At 40.7% G+C, this 21,846-nt stretch overlaps 1 protein-coding gene across 4 annotated transcripts in view; it reads right to left on the reverse strand.

The window, feature by feature from the left end:
- Window positions 1-20,580, reverse strand: part of PTPN12 (protein tyrosine phosphatase non-receptor type 12) — a 90,644-nt gene extending 70,064 nt beyond the window's left edge. For 3 of the 4 annotated variants that reach the window (XM_079711619.1, XM_079711618.1, XM_079711616.1), the window contains exon 1: window positions 20,448-20,580. In XM_079711619.1, coding sequence (XP_079567745.1) covers window positions 20,448-20,546 — 99 coding nt within the window. In that variant the 5' untranslated portion in view covers window positions 20,547-20,580. Of the gene's footprint in view, window positions 1-292; window positions 327-20,447 lie in introns of all 4 variants that reach the window. The other variant, XM_079711617.1, reaches the window with a different exon arrangement.
- Between the last annotated feature and the right edge of the window lie 1,266 nt (window positions 20,581-21,846).

Raw genomic sequence — 21,846 nt, forward strand, 5'->3', positions numbered from 1 at the left:
AAACTTCAATCATGATAAAAACTAGGATCTACCTACATATAATTATCAAGATTTCTGCAAGAAATCTTGCACATAACCTCCTACCCCAAGTTACCAAGGGCATGATTTTGTCTTCGAATATCTCTACCTATATAGTTGTTTGCCCTAACCACTAAAGGAAGAGGAACCAGCTAGTTGTTGGTAAGTGCCATTACAGTGTCTCAGATTACCAAGCCACACAATATTCATATAACATTAGATAGCTCTGCTCAACTCATGAATTAACTGTTATGATTTTCAAAAAAAAACCTACTTTCTCAGCTTGCTGACATACTGGATCTGGACACCTATAATAAAAGGAAAAAGTAAGATTCAATTATCACCTTCATGAGGATGACTAGTCTTATATCATTTTTCCTAACCTACTCTATGTGTCAGGTATTCTTTTAGGTGGTACAGATATAGTGGTGAACAATATATTGCACTCAGGTAGCATATATTCCTAAAGTAGATCTTGATCATATAGTATTTATCATTCCCGCTTCTTCTACCCATTTGTTTACAGGTTTTATCCCAACACTACAACCACTGCTGCCACCCAAGATAATAATTTTCTGTCTTCCAGAGATAATCTTTTATATTTTTCTTTATTCCTCCACAATACCTAGGATCTTCCACGTATCACATATTCAGTAAAGCATGGCAAGTCTTTCAAACAAAATGGGCACTGATACCATATTCAGAGCATCACATAGTCAATGAATTGGCACCCTACTATCAAATTTATAACTTACTCAGTTCAATAAGCTGAGATAATAGAGTTTGTATAACTGGAGAGTATACATTTAAAATGCTACTTGAAATTTGATCTTTGTGGTTTACCATCATACTGACATATGAAACTGATAAAAAATGAAGTGTAATTTAAAATAATTTATTTAAAGTAATAATCCCCTTGTCCTAAATAACATACCTGAAGACAGTTTGTTTTTGATTTCCTTCTTTATTATATTACCTACAATGTCACCAAGGAAAGTTTTCAATCTTTTATCACCGGGGGAAAATGTACAGAATACATGGGTGCTAATACACACATATAAAAACCCATCAACATATTCTTAGAGATGAGGTATATATGTGTGCTTATGTATACACATACATACATATAATTTAAATATGTAATATATTAAATTTAACAGTTTAAAATTTGTACAAGCAATGCATGCAGATGCTAAAACATTCAAACCATAATGTCAAGTTGTGCCTTGGGTTCCTAAGACCACCCGCAGGTTCAGTGATACATGAGGATGACTCACAGGACTATCTCTACTGTCATATTCACAGCTATGATTTATTATGGCTGAAGTATACAAAGCAAAAGCAGCAAAGGGAAAGGAGCATGAGGCAAAGTCCAGAAGAAACTAGGCACACGGTTTCAAGAGTCCTCCCCTAATGGAGTCGCACAGGACCCACTGAATTACTCCAGCAATGAGTTGTGACAGCATTGGTGAAATGCTGTCTACCAGGGAGACGTTAGAGACTCAGTAGCCAGAGTTTTTATTGGTGGCTGGTCATACAGGTACTCTCTGTCTTAGCAGGAACCAAATTCCCAGATTTCCATAAGGAAAGTAGGTGTTTAACAAAAACTATACTTGTACAGTAAAGGCAAAGGGAGCCATTCTTATCATGGAATGATGGGAACCCTCCCAAAAGTCTAAGTTCCCAGACCCCAGCCAAGGGCCAATCTTGCAAGTAGGCCTTTCTGAGGACAGCAGTCACAGGCTTGTTATGTTAACTTTTTCTGCACACAATTATAAATGAAAAGTAATCACCTCTCCTCCATATTCCTCCCCTTTGAAGTAACCAACCATGTTAAGCCTCTTTATTAATAGATATTTTATACATTGTTTCACAAAAAATTGCTGTAACTAATATACTTCGACATACTATTTTACACACATATGCAAATATTTTAAAGAAAAGATTCCTAGAAGTTGACATGATGGGTCAAAGAGTATACACATGATCAATTCTATTAGAAGTGGCCAAACTGCTTTCCAAAAAAGGCCTTACCAGTTTACCTTCCTATTAACAGATCTAGAATACTAGTTTTTCTCTATCCTTGCCAACATTTGCTATTATCAATTTCTGAATTGCCATGATTATCAATTTTTGAATTTCACCAACTTTGGTGGAATCTGATAGACCCCTCAAAAGGTAACATTAATTAATTTGTATTTCTCTGATTACTGAATAGGTTGGTGACTTTTCCCCCATGTTTAAATAATTATTTGCATTTCTCTTCTGTTAATTTTCTTAGCATTTGTTAATTTTCCTATTGGAGTGTTATATATAGAAGCTACTCATATATTTTAGATAATAATCCTCCAACTGTTTAATGTGGTTAAAATGTTTTATCTCAATCTACTGCTTATCTTGCATTACCTTTTGTATTATAGATGTCTTTCATTTTTATGAGGTCAAATTTGAGCTTTATTATTATAATATTTGTGCTTTAAATACAAGTCAGGAGAAAAAACACTCTAATTCACACTGGCTTTGGCCCTAAATGTTTCACCAGTCTCTTTACACTGGCAAACTGACTCCTTTAGACAACTATTACATTAAAAAAGTTTACCCAAATATGGTGGATCTTTTTTGAACTTGCTTATTTTAAAATAAAATGAAAAACTCTTATAATTCAGCTACCATTTTAGACTACAAAGTGAAGTCTCAGGCAAAGCAGTATTCTCTTGCATCGCTTTGTGAAGTGACAATTCCTAGGTACAAGCTAATTTCTAATAGGATGAGGCCATTAGGGTGACTCGGTACTTCACTGTCAGCTTGACTTCTCTGAGCCATACAAAACCTCCTGTAATAATACTTAATGTGTAGTGTGGGTACACTGGCAATCTCTGGGAGTAAAATATTTTAAAGCATATCCCCTATAATCAAATAACATTTATTATTTAAATTATAAATCTTCTGCTGGCTAGAACATTTCATGAATGACAAAGACCAAATCTACTTTTACCTCTGAAAAACTGATTTAGCAATTATTCTAAAAATTCATACTATTTTTAACCAATTCCTTGTTTATTTAGTAGAAGTCTTAATACTTATAAATTCACCAACAGCCCTACTATATGAGTTATTTCTATAAATGTTCTTTTGGATTGTGCTTATTTAGTTAATAATGCTAATTGCTGTTCCCTGAAGTCTCTTCTTTATCCCCACCTTTATTTGTTTGCTCATAGGGTTCCCTCTACTTATAAAGTCCTTCCACCAAAATTCACCTATCCTTCTAGGCTCATTTTCAAAGCACTTTCTTATTAAGCATTCCACGACTCTCCTAACAGTATATGACTTCTCCTTTTTAAGAATCCTCATGTAAAACAGATTAAAAAAAAAGAATCCTCATTGCACAACAACGTGAATGTACTTAATGCCAATGAACTGTACACGTAAAAACGGTTAAAACGTTGACTTTTGTTATGTACGTTTTTACCACAATAAAAGTTGCCCCCCCCAAAAAAGTAGAGGGACTTCCCTGGTGGCGCAGCAGTTAAGAATCCACCTGCCAATGCAGGGGACACAGGTTCGATCCCTGGTCCAGGAAGATCCCATGTGCTGCGGAGCAACTATGCCTGTGCGCCGCAACTACTGAGCCCACACTCTGCAACTACTGAAGCCTGCGCGCCCAGTACCCATGCTCCACAATGAGAAGCCATCGCAATGAGAAGCCCGTGCACCGCAACAAAGAGTAGCCCCCACTCGCCACAACTAGAGAAAGCCTGCATGCAGCAACGGAGACCCAACGCGGCCAAGAAATTAAAATTTAAAAAAAAATGTACAGAGTGCAAGGTAAACAGTAACACAAGGGTTGGTAGTAAGAGGGTAGAAATGGGAGACGGGATCCAGGGTTAAGAGAGGAGGGGAGAACAATAAACCAAAACAGTACATTTATTAGCTCTCTGAGCAATCCTCACTCCCTTCCCCAACCTCTCTTTTCCCTAAAATGTCTACAGCAGATTTACCTTTCAGGACAACTCACATATATGACAGGATTTCATAGACAGGGGTAATTTTCCCACTGCCTTAAAAAAATAACATAAAATCCATTCAAAAAAAATTTTAATGCAAATTTGTCCTACCCTCTTCTCAGTGCTTTTGACAAGCTCACCCATGACTTCTATTCCCAAATTCAGGGTTAAATCCAAATTCACAATTCTTTTTGTAACTCCTCAATCCATTTACCCTCTATATGACCCTCCAGGTTCTGTTCCTAACTCTCTAGCACTGAGAGTTTATCATCCTCAAGTAGACACTTAAGTGTCCCGAATGTTCCATATTCTTCCCTGTTATTCTCAGTATATATTCTTTATCTCAGAAATCTCATCTTCTTCCATGAGTTCAACGATCACCCATACACAATAAATTAGAGAGCTACAGGGCCAACCATGACTGGCCTGAGATCTAAATTCAACTCAAACTCTATACTCTAAAATTGAACTCAGTACACAACTCCTCAAATTGATCTTTCCTCCTGTATTCCCTATCTCATCACTACCACTTAGTGTCCACATTAGCTCGGATAAATTCTTCCTCACCCTCCAGTATCACCAAATCTTGTGAATGCTATCTCAGAACTGCCTTCCAAATCCATCCCTTTTCTTCATATTCATTGTCACTGTCTCCAGGCCCTCCTGCTTGAACAGCTCAAATAGCTTTCTAAGCAGTCTCTGCTTGTATCCTTACCTCTCTGCATTTTATTCTCCACACAGCAGCCAAGGTGATACTGTTAAAATGTAAGTTAACATCATACCTAAGAGTAAAACTCATGTCATTTAGAGTAAAAGCCAAAGTCCTAACTATGACCTACAAGAGCCCTGGATGATTTGCCGTTAACTCCCAACACTATTACAAATCTACTACTCTCTTCCTCACCCATTCTGCTCAAGCACACTGGCTTCCATGATATCCCTTCAATACACTCTTAACTCAAATACTTGGGCACTTAATGCTCTTTCTGTCTGGAATACTGTTCTCCCAGATAACTGCATGGCTCACTCCCTCACTATTTCAAGGCCTGGTTCCATGTTTTAACCACCCTACATAATAATAATATCCCCTACACCTGTCATATGGTAGACTGATCATGTTAATAGCCTGATTTTCAACTCTTCCTATATTAAAACCACACGTGACTTCACAGTTCTTCCGACTGAAAAGGTGTAATTTATCTCCCAACCCCTTGAAGTTGAGGTGGCATTATAACTTGCTTTGACCAACAGAATGTGAGATCATTTTGGAACATATTTGAAAATATTAGATATGGCATAAACAATATATGGTTTGCAAACAAAACATGGCTTGTAAACAATATAAAAACTGGCATATAATAAAGCAACAACAGAAAATTAAATGTGTTGGTTAAATATTCATCTTATACTTCTGGTTTAGATTAAATTGCATTTTCCAAAAATACCTTAAGAATAATCTACCAGCCATCACAAGAATGTAGAGCATGAGAAAATATCAATATTTTATTATTCTTTGAAACTCTTAAGCAGCATTAGAATAATTCATGTCACTGTAGTCTATTTTACAAGATTTTCAAGATTCTCTCTTATTTTTAATTATCCAATATTCAATTATACTTCTCTTAAGACCTAAGAGCATGAAAAATAGAAAGTATGCTGCATCTGAGCCAATAATAGAGGAGAGAGACTAAAGAGGTAGGTGAAAAACTAGGTATAAATGATGCTTCAACATCAAGGGCAGGAAGGACTTTAAAAAAAAAAGTCAACAGTGCTGAATGCTAAAGAGGCAACAAGAAAGCTACGCACTACTACTATAAAGTATCTACTGGATATGTCCAGGAGATCTAAGGCAACCACAGTAAATGCAATTTCAGCAGAATGGTAGTGCTTGAAATCAGCTTACAGTGGGGGTTAAAGGAATGAAGAGGAGGCCAAGGACGCAGAGCTAGCCACTGCCCACCTAATTACTCATTCAAGGAAGCTTAGTTTAAGCCTTCATTTTACCATTAATAATACTTTCGTTGAATGCTGTCTTTCACACAAAAAGATTTCTAGCTTTTGAACTATTAAAATATCCATCCTCTTTACTTTTCCATAAAATGAAAAGATCAAAGCATCTGGTATACTGAACATTAAAACTGTGCTTCTTACTTTAATAATTAATCTTCTACTATCTAAATTATAAAGTAATGAAAAAAACTTTGTTATTTTGTACAACATCTAATAATGCCAGTGAATAGGTTTAGAGATATCTGAACATGTTCAATTTCTTCAAATAGTTGCAAAATCCTATTATTAATACCCACCTACTCTGTGTTCCTCCTTGGCATTTACATATAACCTATTTACAGCACTAGAAGTAAAGAATTACAAACAACTAGGCATAAATTACAGGAAATTTCTCAATTACACAGTGCATCCAGATTTATCTCTAACACCCATTAATGAATCTTAGGCACAGAAAGGCCAATGGACAGAGTGGATGGAAAAAGCTACGAAGACAGACGCGCACAGGCAAGCAGGTACACAGCACAGACAGAGGCACACTGACAACCAGGCAAACACAGTATTACAGCACTTGGGTTTTAGATGATCCGGGAACTACAATTAGATTTATTTTATTAATGCAAATCTATTGTGAAGAAAATACATTAGTCTTTGAGATAGTGATAAATTTCAGATACATATTCAGAGAGAGAATTTAAAAAATGACAATATAATACTTGGATAAAATTGATCTTTAGAATTATACTTCCTTGCAAGAAGGTAATGTTCTGGTTCCATATTTTAACACTGAAAAATTACAACTTAAATCTTAAGTACCATAAATATGCAGCTTATAGATTATCGTAATTTTATAGTTTCTACACAGAAACCTTAAAGGTTTGACGTTTCATATGTACTGAGTATGTGAAATAATGCTCTGCCAGAGCCAACAGGATGTTCTCTCAACTCACAAGGACTCTTTATGCTTCTTTTTCCCTTCTCTGAAAGGTGGGTGGAGTTTATTTGGGGCTGAAACCTTAAAATAGTTAAAATTTTTTGGTTGTTTTGCTTCAAAACAAATACACTTTGGGCTACCTGCCTAGTTAGGGAACTATCCCTTTTCTCTTTAAGAAAAGTACCTACCAATCACATCTGAGCAAGTTCCCCACCTTGGTCAACTCCACACATTTATACTACACAACACCCATTTCACTGGTGGCAAGTTGATTGATGTGATGTGAATTTCAGGAAGGTGAAAGTGAGATAGAGCAATTCTAGTCATAATGAGTTCTTCCCCTAAACTGAGAAAAAGTGAATGAGATAGGTTAGATCATCGTAAGGGTTGCCTTTATTCAATAGCAGGTGCAACGCCAAACAGTGAAAGTCAAATGCAGACAGCTAAGAGTAAAGCAGGTGCACAGAGAAGCAAAGACAAGTAACCAAGCAGCCCTAGATAGACACAGAAACTGATAAATATGGAGAACCACAGAAAGACAGAGGGGCTGAAATGAAGAGTCACCCAGGTTACGGATGGCTCTCCATTTCTTGGTTCCTGTCCTTAAAGCAGCTCAAGGGCAGTATTCTACTGCAATATTTTTTTTTCCACTTAAGCTGGTTTGCAAATAGGCTACAACCAAAAATCTATACCAACAAACAAGTTTTCTATAATTTTCAAGATATTTATGCCCCCCCTTTTTTTCCTTTATTGACTTTTTCCCTAAAGAATAAGAATGCAACTGTTGGTCTAAGCAACATCATGTCATAGAAAAAGCATCTTACTATTGTACATCTTGCTTATTTGGGACAAACTCAGCTCTGCCAACTTCTAACCATAAAACCTGTAACAAGCTCCTTAAACAGCTTTCTTGTTCCCTTTAACATCAAAGGGTCTATGACCTATGAGTAAATCCAGTGTACACAGTGAGGGGAGAAGGTGTCCAGAAAAGCCACTCTCCACATTTTCATAGCACGGGAGCTAGAACTCCTTTCATTTCTCACTTTGGTTCTGGCCCCAAATGTGTAGTCTCAAAATCCCTCAGAGTCATCTCCTAGAAAACTCAAATATGCTGAGGAATCCAAACTAAACAGATGCTTACCATTATAAATAACTTGCTGAGGTTCTAAAGACTCTTTTTAATGTAATTTTTTTACAGGGCACTTTTAACAGAAGCCAATGAAAAACACTGATCTGGCCACTTAAGAACTATATAAACAGAGAGTGTATTACTTTATATATCTGGGATAAGGTAAAATTACCAAATTTAAGAACACTGGGCTTCTGGAACTCCATTTTTAAAAGATCCTTCAGGGACTTCCCTGGTGGCGCAGTGGTTAAGAATCTGCCTGCCAATGCAGGGACACGGGTTCGAGTCCTGGTCCGGGGAAGATCCCACATGCCGCGGAGCAACTAAGCCCGTGCGCCACAACTACTGAGCCTGTGCTCTAGAGCCCGCGAGCCACAACTACTGAGCCCACGCGCCTAAGCCCGTGCTCCGCAACAAGAGAAGCCACCACAATGAGAAGCCCGCGCACCACAACAAAGAATAGCCCCCGGAAGGGTAGCCCCTGCTAGCTGCAACTAGAGAAAGCCAGAAAGTCTTCATGCAGCAACGAAGACCCCATGCAGCCAAAAAAAATTTTTTTAATAAATAAATAAAAAGATCCTTCATACCAACCAAACCATACATTATACGAGTGAACAACTATGCCACAATAATGAGACATCAAAACACTCCTCACCAAAACATTCAGGAATGCTGAGGCCAATATTATATTCATCTCATGCTCAGCATTTAAGCTGCTCTCCCTTTGGGAATCCCCTCTTATTTATTTGGGTATATGGGCTTTGCTTATTTTTTACACTGCCACCCTGTTCCTCTCATCTAAAACCCACAGTTCTTATCTCTGTGCCTTTGCAAGTGCTGTTTGCTTTCTATCTCTGAAATGCCTTTTATCCTAATCCACCCGACAAACTCTTCCTTCAAGAGTCAAGTCAAGGCTTCCCTGGTGGCGCAGTGGTTGAAAGTCCGCCTGCCGATGCAGGGGACGTGGGTTCGTGCCCTGGTCCGGGAGGATCCCACCCGTGGAGCGTCCGGAGCCTGTGGTCTGCAACGGGAGAGGTCGCAACAGTGTGAGGCCCACGTACCGCAAAAAAAAAAAAAGAGTCAAGTCAAATGTGGCCTCCATGCTGAAATTGTCCATGTTCTATTCAGGCAGATTTAGACTCTCCTGCCTCTGTGGTTTAAATCTTGAATACATTTCCCTTAGAGTAATACCAAGTCTTTAACTACTATTGACCACCTTCTATGTACTACATTAGAAGCTTTACATACATATTATCTTGGTCCTTCTAGGTAGGTATTATATCCCCAATTTCCCTAGATAACCTGCTTATAATCATAACAGGGCCAGGACAGAAATTAATTACCTGATGACTCCAAAGCTGATTATCTTTCTCCTAGTCTAGAGTTTCTAAGATTTTTGGAACCCAAACCCCTTGAGAATCTAACAGCTATGAACCTTCTCCACCCCTCTCCCAATGAGCTTACACACAAAACACTACGTATAATTTGAAAGGGTTCGCAAACCCCCTGAAGCCCGTCCACTGCCCCCAGGAAAACTTCTTGCTGCTTCTCACAAGTCTATTCACAGCCAGTAAACTTTGTAAGGGCAACAACGGTCATATTTTCAAATATCAGTTCTAAACACAGTACCTAGGGCATAGGGGGCACTCAGTGAGCATCTTTTGAATGGTGGATGGTAGGAACCATGGAAGGATGGCAGGGCTGCCATTTTTGCATTCCTTCAGAGCCTACCAGGGTAGCTACTCCACTGTTGTTGAATAGCTTTTCAAATGCAGGTTACATCTAAAAACCGTTACTATAGGAAATGCAGATATTAGCATACACCCCAAAGCCTCTGAGATTAACATGATCCACATTCCACATTCTCTAGGAAAAACTTTTGGGGAGCAACTACTTCTATCTGCTATAAGCCAGTTCACAGACACTATAATAGTATACAAATGGAAACAAGATATCTGTGCTATTTCAGACGGAAGGAGATAACAGTCAAGGTTTGAACGCATGAATCTAAAAAATGTAACTACTACAGGAAATATGAAATGCTGGGAGAGGGGTTCAATTCCTGTTTGGAAGAGACTAGTGGTTTAGAAGAACTGCATGTCACTGGACCTGCCTTAGCAAGTAAGTCTTCAACTCACATCTAATGAAGGCTTTTTTTCAATGGTATTAAAAATCATATTTGCAATGGAGAACAAGTGCTTTAAGATAAACTGGGCTAATATATTTATCTCAGAAAGTGAGAGTTAATTACAATTCTTACTTCTGAGTTCTGGGTGAATGTGGTAAAGTCATTCTAAATTTTTAGTGTTTTGATCTTCAAGGTATTCGCCCATAAAATAGAAGGAAAGTTTTCTAAGAAAGGGGAAAAATATGCTCAACAGGACAAACATAGATAAGCAAGATTTCATTCATTCAGTGGGTATGCTCAAGGATGAGAAATAGCTCATCCCAGAGGAACGAAAGGACACACACTGCAGAGTACAGGAGTTTAATACTGTAAAGGTACGAGAGACTATATTAAGAAGGCTCTGGAAGGCCAGGTTAAGAAGTGTAGACTTTATCTATTGGCCTGTGATTCTAAACCAGGGCAAAAGCTACAAAATAGGCAGCAGGGGGATAGGAGAAAGGGAAATTCGTAAGACAGACAGACATATAATTATAGTTTGAAAAAAAGCAGAGCTTGGGTCTGATGCTTTGAGTTGCCTTAGGCATTTAAAATTCCAATAATTTTAATGGTCATCAAAGGGAGCCTTGAGGGTTTTTTGAACTTATATTTTTTGATGATAAAAATAAAACCATGTTTCCAATAAAGTTCTACATAAATGTATAAAAGAAAACCAAACTAGGCAGCAACACAGGGACTCAAACCCACACCTTCTGATTTTATAACCCGTATGCCCTCCATTATCCCACAGATGCCAACACTTGAAAGTGATATTTTAGGAAAGTGAGCATGATATATGGAATGAATTAGATGAGGCAAGAAACCAGAGGCAAGGAGAGAACAACAGCTATTGCTGTAATCACTCCCAAAACACCCACGACTTACAGGATACCACTATTGGTGAAGAGATGTCAGTGACATGATATCTGGATTTCCTTAATGAAATCTAAAACCGAAAGTTAAACGTGGACATTTTATTAAAAGTAATCATGGGGTGGAAGATATACAAGTAGTTACTTCAAGTGGTTCCCTCAATCCTTATGCATATCAACCAGTGTCCAGAGAAAAATACGCACCGTACTATTTTTCACATTTATGTAGAAGATATTACAATTAATAAAAATGTATTTATTTAAAAGTTTTACTAAATTCAGTCTAACACTTTATCTTTTATTTTCTTTTTTTCAGTGGATGCTAAAAATAAAACAACATTTGTGCCAGCACACCTGTAGGTAAGAGGAATAAAAAGCAATTCTCATGCTGGTTTAAGAGACAAGCCCCTTGGACCACCTGAAGAGTCAAGCTCTGTCTTACAGCATTAAGCTCGCTATAATTTCTGCTAACGCAATGGCCATTAATGCTTATGAAATGCCAGGCACTATATTAAGCAATGGGGATACAGAGATAGTTAACTAAGTCCCAGTTTGTAGCCTTGGAGGCTTTCAGTCTGGGGAAATCAGAAATGTAAATGTTTATGAATCTAATGAACTGAGTACTATAGAAACCCAGAAATGTTTACCATACGAACAAAAAATTTTAATCTATCTAAATGTTAATGTCTTACTGTCAGTTTCAATCTTTCAAAAATCTTTTCCAAATTAGATATCAAATACTGAAGGAAAAAAAGCTAACAATATTTTGAAATTAAATACAGGAAAACATCCCTGAGAATTAACACTTGAGGTAAATTTTTATTGTGCTATCTCAGTGAGCCATGTCTGGAAAGTTACTTAAAAGTTCACTTCCACTTTTGAAGTTAGTTAAAATATAAATACGTTTGGCTGGACACTCATCAAAGGTAAGAAAATCTTAACTAAACCAGTGGCACTGGGAAAGGACTAAGATTAGCTCAGATCCTACGACTGGAAAATATTTCCTTTCACTCTAGCTTTAAAGACATGTTAGACATACCACACCATTCATATAAGCTTACTGAGATATTTTAAAAACCTACAAGCCAACCACAAGATAGCACTTCACACCCTCTAAGGTGGTTATAATAAAAAAGACAGACAGTGACAAGTATTGGTGAGGATGTAAAGAAATTGGTGGAAATGGAAAATGTGCATTCTCCTGGTTGAAACGTAAAACATGGAGCAGCTTTGGATAACACTCTGGCAGTTCCTCAAAATGTTAAACATACTTGTAGGTACATACCCAAGACAATTAAAAACATTGTGCAAAACAAAAACTTGCGTAGAAGGTTCATAGTAGCATTACTCATAAAATAATACAAAATATATTACATCTTATGTATTATTACATACAAAATATTCCAAAATGTGGAAACTACTCAAATTGTCTATCAATAAATGAATGGATAAACAAAATATGGTATATCCACACAACAGAAAATTATTCAGTCATAAAAAGGAATGAAGTATTTCTGACCACGCAACAACACTGAGGAACCTTGAAAACATTAAGTCAAAGGAGTCAGTCACAGAATACTGATTCCATTTATATGAAATGTCTAGACGAGGCAAATCTATGGATACAGAAGGTAGATTAGTGGTTGCCAAGGTCTGCGGGGAGGGGGGAGGAAGGGAGGAATGACTGCTAATGGGTATGAGGTTTCTTTTGGGGGTGATAAAAACTGATTGTGGTGATGGTTGCACAATTTTGTGAATATACTAAACCTATTAAATTGCACAACTTAAATGAGTGACTTTTACACTAAGTGAATTATACCTCCATAAAGCTGTTATTAATTTTTAAAACACCTACAAGCCACAATATTGAACAGTTTAACAACAATGAAGTTTTTTATACTTATCTAGTCTGTGCAGCATTAAGATCTTGCCAGGCTTTCAGTCCTTCCTCCCGTCCTATTTTTTAACAAATCAAATCCTAGCCTTAAATCAAAACTTCAGAGGTCTTATTTAACCAAAAGACAAGTTCTTGTTATCTGCTTTTAAAATTATACTTAAACAGCAATCATTTCACAAAAAAGATATAGAGAAGGAGTGCATATAGGAAAAATGTCCCTATCTCATCTTTTTTTAAAAAAGCAGAGGGTGGGAGGGGATCTGTGTCTTCCTCTGGCTTCTGCCATCTCCTTTCAGAATGTTAAAAGTAAATGAAAGAAATTTATACCACTTCGCCTATTTCGTCTTCAACCAACTATAGTCTGGCTTTTTCCCATACCCCCAACCCCAAACTGCTTTTTCTAGTCGCCTAACCACTCCTACTTGGCAAACAGAATGGGTGCTTTCTCAAGCTCACCGTACAGGTCCTCCCAGAATTACTGTATCAGACGTCGGTGACTACTCCTTTCCTGAAACTCTCCCAGGCTTTGCTGACATCCTCTGGGTTCCCTTCCTTCCCCTTTGACCACACCTTCCCGGGAGCAGTCACTAGCACTTCCGTTTAGAAGCTGCTCTTTAAATGCTGATGCTCTTCAACCTAAAGCTGGTCACTCTATAGGCTTGTCTGAATCAGCTCGTTTCACTTTCATGCTTTCAAATACCTCTTACATGCTTTAATTCCGTCCTGTCAGCTCTCTCGAGCTCTACATTTCCACAAGATGTCTCATAGGCACCTCCTTTTAACGTGTCCAAAGCTAAACTCATTCTCTTCGACTTTGAAATTTCCTCCATCTTCTGCTTGGTCTCCTCTGCTTGTTTCTCCTCTCTTCCTCCTTACCCTACCAAACAGTACCTTCCAACTTGAGTGACGGGATACCAAGCTAGAAACCTTGGAGCCATACTACAACATTTCTATCTCCTTCACTACTCACGTCTAGTGACTCATTGAGACTTCTTCCTTTATCCTTATCAGATCCTTTGTATACTCTCTGTTCCACTGTCTTAGTTTAGCTCAGGCCCTCGTACCTCATTCCCTATATTTCAACAGCTTCAAAAATGCTCTCCTGGGCTTCCCTGGTGGCGCAGTGGTTGAGAGTCCGCCTGCCGATGCAGGGGATACGGGTTCGTGCCCCGGTCTGGGAAGATCCCACATGCCGCGGAGCGGCTGGGCCCGTGAGCCATGGCCGCTGAGCCTGCGCGTCCGGAGCCTGTGCTCTGCAACGGGAGTGGCCACAACAGTGAGAGGCCCGCGTACCGCAAAAAAAAAAAAAAAAAAAAAAAAAAAAAATGCTCTCCTTCAATCCGGTAATCCATGCTTCATACTAACATCAGAATCCAACTTTCTGCAGCACAAATCTGTCAAATGACTGCTTACTTTTTTAAAAATATGCAGCGATCTGCAGAGACCTATAGTACTGATTCTCAGCATTTTACCAGAACCAACCTGAATGATATAAGTGAAGGCTCAAAGTAAAGCACTGGGGTGGTTAGGGGACCACTGGAGGTGGGGAAACACTGCTGGAGTGTTCAAACAGAATGTCTATTTTCTTAACACCTGCCTACTTTTCCTGTAACTCTAAGACCTGTAGTGTGTTACTGTTCAAAATTACTATTACTGATCTATAGTATCCAGCATAGATTCAAGAACCTTCAAAACCTGATCCCTACCTAGGTGTCTCAGCATCATGTTAGCCTTTATCATGCACTATTTCACTGTTTCTCAAAATCAGGTGATGGTCCACCCCCAGACCATTTCAAAGAGTCCACGAGGTCAAAAGTCTTTTCCTAACAATACTAAGTTATGCTTCCTCACCTGTAAATACGCAAATGCACAGACTTTAGTACAAGATTTTTTTTTTAAATCACTTTCATTCCCTTTAGGAGTGTACAGCGGAGTTTTCTAGAGGGTACATCACACGTGATACTGTGAAATGTGACAATGCAACAGTATGAATGCAACAGCTATAAGAATCCAGCTCTTGGGCTTCCCTGGTGGCACAGTGGTTGAGAGTCCGCCTGTCGATGCAGAGGACACGGGTTCGTGCCCCGGTCCGGGAAGATCCCACATGCCGCGGAGCGGCTGGGCCCGTGAGCCATGGCCGCTGAGCCTGTGCATCTGGAGCCTGTGCTCCGCAACGGGAGAGGCCACAACAGTGAGAGGCCCGCGTACCGCAAAAAAAAAAAAAAAAAAGAATCCAGCTCTCTTCTATTAAGCCAGACATTTAAAAAATTTGCAAAAATATAAAAATAATGCTTCTTCCCACTAATAACTTTTTGAAAAATAATTACTTGTCATAAAATATAGTATACAGGTTAATATGGAACGGTTTTATTATCATTATTTTAAAGTAAATTATTTTTTAAAATATCTTCTAATTTCTAATACAGTAAATAAACAAAAGCTCTTTGGAGTCCTCAGTAATTTTTGAGAGTGTAAAAGACTCTTAAGATCAAAAGGTGTGAGAACTGCTACATTATTTACAGCAGATTATCTACCACTCTCTAAATATGCTCAACTGTGAAACCTCCATCTTTTGCATGGCGATGCATCCTCCACCACCTGCCTAGTCCCAGCCAGGTCCTAAGGGACCTCAGATGCATTCTGGAGAAATGGGATAAAGAGAACAGGTTTTGAAGTCAAGCAAGATACTTAACTTCTCAGAGTGTGTTCCCTTATCTGTAAAATATAGGTTATATCTACCTCATAAATTGCCGATATGTTAAATAAGACAGTGTAAGATATCTGGCACAGTGTTTAACATATAGTAGGGATGAAAAATGTTAATTTCCTTTCTACTTAAAATAATTTATAAAATCACAAACACTACTGTAGTAAGATTAAAAACAATACAACAATTATTTAATCATAACAAAGCAAGCAAATTGGTTGTTTTGAGCAGTTCCTTCAGGATTACTATTAGTAGAGCAGATGGTTTTATATAATAAATTCCCTGAAATGCATAACTACTAAGGTAGTTCTGCAGTTACCTGTGATTGATAAATTCAGATTAATTTAAAATATCAGTAATTGGGACCTCCCTGGTGGTCCAGTGGTAAAGAATCCACCTTGCAATGCAGGGGACGCGGGTTCAATCCCTGGTCATGCAACTAAGATCCCACATGCCATGGGGCAACTAAGATCCCACATGCCATGGGGCAACTAAGCCCGCCCACCAGAACTACTGAGCTCGCGCACCTCAGCTAGAGAGCCCGGGTGCTGCAAACTACAGAGCCCACGTGCTCTGGAACCAGCACGCCACAACTAGAGAGAAGCCCACGCGCCGCAACGAAGATCCCAACTAAGACCCGACGCAGCCAAAAACAAATTTAAAAAATAAATAAATCTTTTTTTAAAAAATCAGTTATTTTAAATAGCATTTTGACATAGGAATGCTTGCTATTATACCTCAGTTTAGCCTTAGAAAAAAATGTCCATAAATCTTCTCCTTCCAGTGTTTCACAAAAAAGTACTATAATTCACACCTCCACTGCATCCTGTTTTTTAAATACTCTACTAAGTCCACTCATTAAATTTTTGTTTTCATCTTCATAAGTAGAAAGAGAACTAGTTTTTAAACTGAAACTGCCATATTTGTAGCTTCACTGTTGTCTTTTATGATTTTTTATATGCAAGTGTCTAGTGTATAAACTTTAGCCTAATCAGAATAAATTTACTTCTTGTTTCAGTACTTTAATTATACATGATAAAGCTTTAAAAAGTAAAAGAAAATTACTGAGAATGGAAAGCCCAGACATCTCTTTTTCCTTCTATCTCTAGTTACATGTAACTGCCTACATAAATTAGCCATTTGAGAATATAGAGACAGCACAATAATTTGTTAGATGAAGACCCTAAATATCAGTCTCATATTTCAGTCTTGTGAAGTACGTAGTATTTTTCTTCTTTTAAAGGTGAGAAAACTCAGTCAACTCATTTTCTTTCAAGGGGTCTGCCCAAGGTCAGAAAACTAGCCAATGGCAGAGATAGGAGTAAAACATCTGTCAAACATAAATGTGCACCACCCTACCATACACATTTACTTGTCATGATCACTGTCTCCCATTTCACAAAGAAGACTAAAAATCGAGATAATTGAGATCACGTTCTGGATCTGCCACAGATTAGCTATTTAACCATCAACTTGTAAAGTAATCATTTTGGTGCCGTAGTTTACACCACCTCAATACCTTAGTTTTCTTCTCTTTCACAGAATGGGGTGCACAACAGGCAAAGGCCAAGAACAGACATTCACAGAATAGTTAACAACAAGAGGAAAAATTTCTACCCTTACTAGTATCAAGATATTCAAATTAAAACAAGATACCATTTTTCAACTATCAAATTATCAAAGATCCAAGATAATTATTATATGAACACTCATACAGTACTGACAGTTGTATCAACTGACAGAACTTCTTCAAAAAGTTATTCATAAACACATATTAAATGTGTATATCCCTTCATCTAGTACTTCCACTACTGGAAGATACCTTATGCAATAATCCAAAATAAAGGAGCTTTATGCATAAGTGTTCACTACAGAATTATGACGTATAATAGCAGAAAATAAATGGCCTAAACATTCAACCATAAGAAAATAGTTAAGTTAAAAGACAGTGGCTAGGTGAAATATTATATAGCCACCTAAAATCATTTTTACAAATGAAAAACACTTAAATATTAAGCTGGAAAAAAAATTTCCAAGAATATTAAATGGTATTGATATATGTAGTGTGGTCACAGAGAAGCATTAAAAACATTAACACAGATAGCCTTTGGGAGATGGGACTATAGGAAGGCTGAACGGAATAATGGAAAGACCACAGTTTGAATGCCCATTCCACTTTCCTACAGGTAAGGCATGCTTAATTATTATTGTATAATTTCCAAATGTGAAACAATGAACATTATCACTTCATATCTGAATAAGGTTATAATACAGTAGCTGGATTACCCCTAAGACTCAGTTCCAAAATGCTAAAAATTTTTAAATGCATTTTAATCCACATCAGAATTTAAGAACAACAGAAGAGTCAGAATCTATCAGCTGATCTCCTATTCTCTTTCTATGGCAGAGGGGACAAAGTTTCCCTCCAGCCTTCTAGTCAAGCGGAAAAGATTGCTTATCAAGTCACGGAATAAAAAAAGCAAGCACTACAAAAGAACAGCCCTAGTAATCAAATCTCAAGTGTAGAATCCCCTAACTATCCCTAGGTACTATGGAAGAAAAAGGAAACTCATTTAGTCCTGGAGAAATGAAATCTCCAATAGGAATCCCTGACTCATCCCCAAAGCATGAACCCTAAGGCTACTTCCCCTGTACAGGAGTTCAGAGACTGGGCACTTGTCCTGATGGCCTGCATCACCAAACAATGCTCTTTCCTGACAGGATATGCCCATGGATAACAAGATGATTAGCATGCAAAGAATAAGTGGCCAGGGACCACACCACCTCTTCTTCCACAACCAAAATAAGACTGTGTAAGACTAGTTTTAAACATTTAATATATTCTAAATAAATATTTTCTTCTCTTTTGGCCGAAGAGTAATAAAAAGGGGACTCTGACCAATTTTTGTGATACTATTCCAAAGATACCAACACATTTAAAATTCTCAATAGCAAAAAGGGAACATGTCTTCTTTCCTTTAACCTTTTCAGATCAAAAAGTAATTTTTCAAATACATCGGCTAAATATCAAGAGAAAATCTTTAAAATAAGGCATAAATTACTTAATCAACATTTTCTGCACCTTCAAAAGATACTAAGAAAACCTAACTCCTAGCCTCCTCTATTATTGGTCTAGGGAGATGGGAATCACAAAGCTCCAACAACACTGTTATAATATTGTGTAAGGTGAAGGGTTAAGAATTTTAACGCTAAAGCTTTACTAGACCGAAGTCTCTTTAAAATGTGAAAAATTATTTCAGCACTAAAAGCCATTTCACCTGCACCTTGTAAACAATTAAACTGTACTTTGAAACAAAAACTAGCCAATGTCTGCTGCTCACTCACTTTTATACACATTAACTGTGTATCCCTTGAACAATCGCGAATTTCAGAGTTAAGTGACTATTCCTGGAGGTGTATCTGGCCCGGGAGCAAAATTTTCCCTAGCCTATTTCCCATTCCCAAACCCCGCCAAGACTAAGGAGCAGCCACTTCCCAAAGTCCCACTTCCTTTTCCATTCCCCAGACCTCCAGGGTTTCCAACGCCCCAGTCTTGCGCAATATCCGTAGGAGCAGCCGCCGCAACCACCGCCTCCTAAGCCGAGAAACAACCCTAAAGGGAACATTGTCCAGCAGAAAAATACAGGGGGGAGGAGGGGCAATGGAGGAAGTCGACTTCTCGTCCCACGCCTTCGGATCTGACCCCCTCGTAGTGATGGACCAAGAGCAATTCCACGACCAGGACTTTTAACCTCCTCTCCAGCCCGCCCTGTACAAGCAGAGGGCGAAAGGGGAGGAGGGGGTGTCGGATGGTGAGGTTGGGGGGGGAGACTTCGAAGGTTATCTCCCACTTCAGGGCTTCGGCCCATACGGTCGCCTCCGCCTCAACACGACTATTGTTCCCAAGTTCCCCACCCCCACCCCGGATAGGAAGTGATAGTCACATCCCCTCTGCCTTCGGCAGTGTCCCCTAGGGAGTCTGAAGTAGGCTTCCTTCAGGATAACCACGCACCTCCCCACCTCTACACACACACGCGCTTACCCCCGCAACCTCAAGTCACGTTGACCCCAAAACCATCTCAAACCTGGGTCTCAAGAGACCAGAGATGGAAGAGGGGTAAATGGAAATGGAGCAAACCACGAGATTGCTTACGGACAGACCCGTTCCCATGCACCGGAGATAACTGCGAACCCAGGAACGGCAAACAGTCCTACCTTGCCCACCCCTGAGACAAGCTTGAGCAAAGGGACCCCACGAGTTAATTGCCACCTTAAGAGTCCCGTTCCTCCCTCAGCCGCGACACGCTCTCCTCCCTGCCTCGACCCTCCCTGGAGGGGCAGTTGGATGGGGAGGTGAGGAGAGACGAGCCCCCCGGCCTGTACCTCATTCGCCTCCGGCTCCTGGCCCGAGAAACAATAGGTGGTCTCTGGCGGCGGTGCTGAGTGCGGGCTCGGCCGGGCGGCCTCTCCCTTCGCGTCCCGGACGCCGACGGAGGGGGCCGCGATCGCGGGAGGAGAAAAGGCGGCCGAGGGGCGGAGGCGACCTCACCTCCCGCCGGCCTCCGAGTCCACCCGGCCCTTGGGGCTGGCGCGCGCCCCCTCCGCCCCTCTCCTTACAGCCGCACACAAAGCGCTGGCGGCCCGGGCCGGCCGGGCGAGGCTGCAGTGGGCTCCGGTGCCGGCGAGAGGAGTCGACAGCGAGGGGAGGGACTCACCATGAAGTCCCGGGCGAAGTTGTCCTCCCCATTGTGGTCCGGACTCTTCATGGCCTGGACCCTCTGTATGAATTTCCTCAGGATCTCCACTTGCTCCATCCTCCCGCGTCCCCCCGGCTGCGGTCGCTGGCCCCCCCGCCGCCCTCCCGCCCGGCGCAGAGCCCGCTCAGTCTCCCCCAGCTCGCTCCCCCTACCCGACCCCTCTTTCCCGACCCCCGCCGCTCCCTGCTCCTCCCCACCGCCCAAGGCGGTGGCAGCGGCGGTACCAACCCGGCTCCCGATCCTACAACTTCCAGGAGCACCCGCCGCTCTCCCACAGTACGGGGCGAGCCACTGCGGCTAGCGCCAACCCCAACCCCCAGCTTGCTCCATCCTCCTTCCCCGCCCTCCTCCTGCTCTGCCGGAGACGCCGCCACCGCCTTAGGAACACGGCTCTCCGACCGCCCTGCCCCCGCCAACCCCTTCCCGGTTCCTCCTTCCCTCCCTCCCTCCCTCCCGGCTAGCAGCCGCAGCCGCCTCTCCCCACGGGCGCGCCCCCGCCGCCACCCAAACGCGCGGCTCCGCGCAGCGGCTCCGTCCCGGGCGCTACGCCGCGCCGAGCCGCCCCCGCCCGCCCCGCCCCCAAGCCCGCCCCGCCGGCCCTAGCCCGGCTAGGAGTGGCTGGGAAGCGTTTCGGCAATCGGCTGGGAGACTTCACTCCACTTCCGGGGCGTGGTCCCGCCCGGGCAGCCCGTAGGGCTGAGGAGCGCTCGTAGTAGGGAATTCGACACAGCCGGGCAAACCCTACTCAACTGGAGTAGGACTTGAGTTGGAAACTGCGGTCTCACCGCCTATTAGTGGGAAAAGCATATTTCTAGAGTGCTTCCGCCCGCCGCCAGCCATGGGCTGGGACTGCAAATCCAGGCCGGCCGGAGTCCAGGAGTGGGGGCGGGGGAGGGCGGCGGTGGGAAGAGAGGCATGCTGGGAACTGTAGTAGTGTCATCTCCACGTTCGCCGCAGGTATGTCTTCATCTTAATGTTGAGGGAAGTTAGACCTTGGCACTTTGGGGAATGGCTACGGCCAAGAGAAACGAAACGCTTCTTCAGTGATAGGACTTTTGCTTTTTGCACATCCGTCTAAACCCCGGCGAGTGAGCGCCTGAGATTCAGTTTGTCCTAGTATGAATTGAAAGGAATCTATCTTCTTGCCTTTAGATTCGCAACACCTCAGAACTGAATAATAGATTTTTCTCCGTAGAATGCATCTTTGTAAGTCTTCTAGTAATCAGAGAAATCCGTCCCAGTCTAATTCATCATTTTACAAAGAAAGTGTTTGCCCATGGTCCCCCAGCGTATTCTTAGCAGAGCCCAAACTAGAGCTCAGACCCTTTTGCTTTCACTACAACACCATATTGTTTCT

This window comes from Hyperoodon ampullatus, assembly GCF_949752795.1.
Source record: "Hyperoodon ampullatus genome assembly, chromosome: 9".
NCBI lineage: Eukaryota > Metazoa > Chordata > Mammalia > Artiodactyla > Ziphiidae > Hyperoodon > Hyperoodon ampullatus.